Below are 5,156 nucleotides of genomic sequence, written 5' to 3' on the forward strand. Positions count from 1 at the left end.
CAGGTCCTACGCTCCCATCTGGTGTGCGCCGGGCAGGGGCGGCGGCCAATCTCGCCCACATGTTACCAACTCTCCACGTGACAACGCGAGACGCCTCCATGTGGGCCGTCGTACAAGCACATCTCTGTTGGTCCCACTTGCAGTGGTACGACACACTCCCCACCCCTCCAATTCGGTGTGCGCGTAGAAACCAGGGCCGCACCGCGCACCGCGTCCAGCTTATAAACTTGGCAGCTGCTTCCGCTGCGATCGAATCCAAGCAGACCCTTTCGAAATCCCGTCGCCTTCTCCGCCGCCGCCGCTCGATCTAGACCAGAGGTTCTCTCCGAAGCCCGTTCGGCGATGGCGACGATCCAGTCCGTGAAGGCGCGCCAGATCTTCGACAGCCGTGGCAACCCCACCGTTGAGGTACGGTCTCCGGAATCGCTACCCGTCTCTCTTTGGCGCTCGCGCGCGCGTGTAGTCCGTTTGGCCCCCGATCTGCTGTGGGAGCGACGCGACGTGGTGCCATCGATCTCGCGTGTGGTGGTGGCTTCGTTGATTTAGTTCGCTTTCTTGTGCGAGGTGGGTTGGGGTTTTGGCGAGGTTTTGGGGATTTTTACCAATTGCGCAATAAATGAACTGCTGGATATTTACTGGGGTAGGATCTGCACTCGTTGGCCCTTAGTGTGATGTTTAGCATTTCTTCGTTGGTTTATTCTAGATTTGGATTTTATCCAACTTTTAAGATAGTCTCTACATAATTTGTTGACTCTATACTCTGTTTAGGTCTGTATTTGTTAGGCTGCAGATCGGGAGGTCCGCCTTTAATATTTTTTTATTCATATCGAATTCACAGTTTTCTGGATTGTTGTGTCCATTTGGTTACACGTACTATTTACATTTGTGGTTTGAAATGCCATGCTATTAGGACTTTGTTCGATCTGCTGATTGTCGCCCTGTCTGATTCCATATTGATTGTACATCCTACTTTTTTAACTTGCTGTTTTATAATTATGTGATCAGATAAGCGAACTCCATTTTCTATGCTACAGGTCGATGTGTGCTGCTCAGACGGAACCTTCGCTCGTGCTGCTGTTCCCAGCGGTGCATCAACTGGTGGGTTATAGTCGATACGTGCTCATCTTACAGTTATTGTAGCATGCATATCTTGTTCCATGTTTAAAGCACTATAGCTCAAGGTCCTGACTCAATCCAACTTACAGGTGTTTATGAAGCTCTGGAGTTGAGGGATGGTGGATCTGACTACCTGGGCAAGGGAGTTTCCAAGGTTTGCCCCAAAGCTTGCATGTTATTTTACCTTCATTTTATCTGTTTGGTAGTTGCACTGTTATTAAATGTCTAGGCCTTTATAGGTAGTGTAATATTTTCCCATCATGCATGTCATTCGTCGTAATTTATTCTCTGTTATATGTATGAAGGTGAATTTGCTATTTTTCTTATGTGAGAAACAACTGTCATCATTTCTGCTTATTTAAAAGATGAGCTGCTGTTTCTGTTTTATACCTTAGCTGTACTGTCTTGAGCTTTGAAGTTTTTTGTCTGCTGGACAATGTTAGAATCAGTGTCATGCTTTATATGAACATGCTTCTGTTTGCTTGTACAATATGGTCCCTTCCATTTTCTAAACTAAAACATATTCTTTTATTTTTTTTGTGTTCCTTCTCAGAGAGTTTGCCAACTAATATAAAGCAACGTGCTGAACGTGTGCCATCACACTTTCTAGTTGAATCAGCTAAGCTTAAATTTATTAGATTGTGGAACATCAGTGGCACCTGCAAAATGTTTTCGTATCTTTCTGCACTATCATGGTAGATGGACACTACATCATTTGCAGGCTTAATAGAATTAGTAAGTACATGCTTTTTTAGGCAATATTTATTTATATACTTACATTCTTTTTACTTGACTCAGGCTGTTAACAATGTGAACTCTATCATTGGACCTGCTCTTGTTGGCAAGGTTTGTGCCCTGTTATCCTCTTATCCCATGGATCTGTTATAATTTGAGGTTAAGTATATTATTAATTACCTGTACTGTTTGTTCTGCAGGACCCTATGGCACAGACTGAGATTGACAACTTTATGGTTCAGCAGCTTGATGGCACTAAGAATGAGTGGGGATGGTGCAAGCAAAAGGTATACATGAGGGATTGATATCATTGTATAAGAAAGCATTCTGACATTTGATTTGCAAAATTGATGCCTAATATATTTATTTTTTGCTTTACTGTCTGGTGTATTCAGCTTGGTGCTAATGCCATCTTGGCTGTGTCACTAGCTGTTTGCAAAGCTGGAGCTAGCATCAAGAAAATTCCTCTTTACCAGGTTTGTAAGTTGTTAATGCTAATTATAACCTATTTTCCTATTAAATATGATTGTTCTCATGAATTTGAGTGTTTTGTTTGCAGCACATTGCCAATCTTGCTGGCAACAAGCAATTAGTTTTGCCTGTCCCTGCATTTAATGTCATCAATGGTGGTTCCCATGCTGGAAACAAGCTTGCTATGCAGGCAAATCTTTCAACTTAGTTTTGACACATTATCTTGTTTTATTCACCTGCAATGTTATTTATGTGCTTTACATATACAGGAGTTCATGATCCTGCCTACTGGAGCTGCCTCATTCAAGGAGGCTATGAAGATGGGTGTTGAAGTTTACCACAACCTGAAGGCAATTCTCATCTTTTTCATGCCATCATTTGGTTGTCTTGTTTGTCAGACTGTCAGTTATATCAAAATTATACATCTTTTGTTATTTCTGCAGTCTGTTATCAAGAAGAAGTATGGGCAGGATGCCACCAATGTTGGTGATGAGGGTGGTTTTGCTCCGAACATTCAGGTTAGCTCATGATCTTAATGTGCGGGATCATCATTTTCGCTTCAGATGTCTCGGAGATATGAAGGCATCAGAGCACTTATGTTTTTCTTTAGGTTCATCATGGGAAACTAGTATTAATGTTGTAGTCGATTTAATATTTTCCCTCTTTCCTGATTTCTAGGAAAACAAGGAAGGACTTGAGCTCCTAAAGACTGCAATTGAGAAGGCCGGATACACCGGAAAGGTTTGTCTGCCTGATTTAATTTATTACCCCGTCTGTTTCACTATATTTGTACATAGCACACTAACCAAGGAAATATGGGTTCCAAGAACAAAATAATGTGAAATGATCCTCCATACCTCTATTAAATAACATAAGGAAACCACTTCTCCTATTTCGGAGCATTTAATTAGGAGCCGGAAGTGGAAATATTGCAATAACTACACTATTCTATGGACAAATATTGTGAAAGCTCTTGAGGCCATGAGAAACATAGCGAAACAGAGGGAGCATTGTGTTTCCAAATGTAAAGTTTGATTTGTTGATCCTTGTCACTATCTGAATGCTAGGTTGTTATTGGGATGGATGTTGCTGCTTCTGAATTCTACAATGACAAGGACAAGACATATGACCTCAACTTCAAGGAGGAGGTAGTCTCACTGTTACCTTTCATTTTGTATAGTTTATGGACTTAGTTGGATTGGTTCCAGTTTGTAATTATATTTTCTGTTGCTCTAGAACAATGATGGTTCACAGAAGATATCTGGAGACAGCTTGAAGAATGTATACAAGTCATTTGTGAGTGAGTACCCCATTGTCTCGATTGAAGACCCATTTGACCAGGATGACTGGGTTCACTATGCTAAGATGACTGAAGAAATTGGAGAGCAAGTACAGATTGTTGGTGATGACCTTCTTGTCACCAACCCAACTGTAAGTATCTTGTTTTTGCTTTGTTGTGATATGGTCAACCGTTAATTTTGTTAGGTAGTTTACATTTATTAACAAATCCATGTATTTTCAGAGGGTTGCGAAGGCTATCAAGGAGAAGTCATGCAATGCTCTTCTGCTTAAGGTGTTTATCGTACCCAGCATTTTCTGTTGAATTTGTTCTGTGTGCTCTACGCATATTTGAACAGTTCGTTATTGAGTGCTGACTTATTCACCATTTTTCAGGTTAACCAAATTGGATCTGTTACTGAGAGTATTGAGGCAGTGAAGATGTCAAAGCATGCTGGCTGGGGTGTGATGACCAGTCACAGGAGGTATGCATGTAGCTGACGTCTCACTGTTCATCCCTAATGTTGACTTGGTATGATATCTGATGTTAGTTTGTTTATTTTATTAGCGGTGAGACTGAGGATACATTTATTGCTGATTTGGCAGTTGGTTTGGCCACGGTAAGATTAGGATCTGGGTATATTTAGCATATTAAAATATGTTAGATAATTGCTATCATTAATACTGTTTACAAAAGCTCTCAGCAACATCAATATTTGATGGAAATGCTAAATATATATGTACCCATTTTTGTAACAGGGTCAGATCAAGACTGGAGCTCCCTGCCGATCTGAGCGTCTTGCCAAGTACAATCAGGCAAGTGATTCTCATGTGTAGCTCCATTTTTGCAATCAAAAACCTATTTTTGTAGCTCCATTTTTGCAATTTATTCCAAAACAATTACTTTGATCTTTAAATTCCTTGCTAATTACTGTACGCCTGTTGTATAATTTGAGTGGACTGTCATTTTACTAACATGTTCTATTGGTTGGATTGAAACAGCTTCTTAGGATCGAGGAAGAGCTTGGTGCTGCTGCTGTCTATGCTGGTGCCAAGTTCCGCGCACCTGTCGAGCCCTACTAAGCTAGAGCGATGCTGGAGGCTGAACCAGAGTTTGAGTTTTGTTAAAAAGGTTATTGCACCCTCCACTATATATAACCTCTGGTCTGGATTGAACTTGCTAAAGTTCTTGTGATCGAGCAATAAGTTCCCACTTATTTTTGGGAGACGGACATGTAACAAAAGAACTCCAGTTTTGTTTTTTCTATGTTGAGACTGTAACATGCTCGATCATAATGTAGGCGGCTTTTGTTTTGGATTAGACCTGATCATATGTTGGGCCAGGTTAGAAAAAACCTGATGTTTTTTTCTTGGCCCGTGCCCGGCCTGACCCGAGCCTAGTGTCGGGTTGAAATTCATGACCCGTGCCCCGTGCCCCGACTGTTGCACGGCCTGATGGCCCATGGGTCGGCCTGATGTTCTGACGCACGTCATGAGCTACGGCGAAGCAGCACTGGTCCCCGCTCGTCCGTCGCTGATGACCTTAGGGGTCACGT

At 41.9% G+C, this 5,156-nt stretch overlaps 1 protein-coding gene across 1 annotated transcript; it reads left to right on the plus strand.

The window, feature by feature from the left end:
• Positions 1-217: 217 nt before the first annotated feature.
• LOC112884969 (enolase 2) lies at positions 218-4,921 on the plus strand. Its single transcript, XM_025950620.1, has 17 exons — positions 218-408; positions 1,035-1,098; positions 1,206-1,270; positions 1,915-1,962; positions 2,052-2,138; positions 2,247-2,327; positions 2,411-2,512; positions 2,592-2,672; positions 2,766-2,840; positions 3,001-3,063; positions 3,390-3,470; positions 3,559-3,753; positions 3,845-3,895; positions 3,997-4,085; positions 4,169-4,220; positions 4,360-4,416; positions 4,603-4,921. The coding sequence occupies exons 1-17, from the start codon at positions 343-345 to the stop codon at positions 4,681-4,683; spliced, it is 1,338 nt and encodes a 445-aa protein (XP_025806405.1). The 5' UTR covers positions 218-342; the 3' UTR covers positions 4,684-4,921.
• Positions 4,922-5,156: the final 235 nt, after the last annotated feature.

The sequence above is a fragment of the Panicum hallii genome, chromosome 3, assembly GCF_002211085.1.
Source record: "Panicum hallii strain FIL2 chromosome 3, PHallii_v3.1, whole genome shotgun sequence".
Taxonomy (NCBI): domain Eukaryota; kingdom Viridiplantae; phylum Streptophyta; class Magnoliopsida; order Poales; family Poaceae; genus Panicum; species Panicum hallii.

Excerpts from the sequence above, each read along its gene's own strand:
- LOC112884969 (XM_025950620.1), top strand. The coding sequence starts at position 343 with ATGGCGACGATCCAGTCCGTGAAGGCGCGCCAGATCTTCGACAGCCGT. Across the intron at positions 2,673-2,765 it reads AAGTTTACCACAACCTGAAG|TCTGTTATCAAGAAGAAGTA; the intron begins GCAATTCTCATC and ends TTATTTCTGCAG. Across the intron at positions 4,221-4,359 it reads TGGCAGTTGGTTTGGCCACG|GGTCAGATCAAGACTGGAGC; the intron begins GTAAGATTAGGA and ends TTTTTGTAACAG.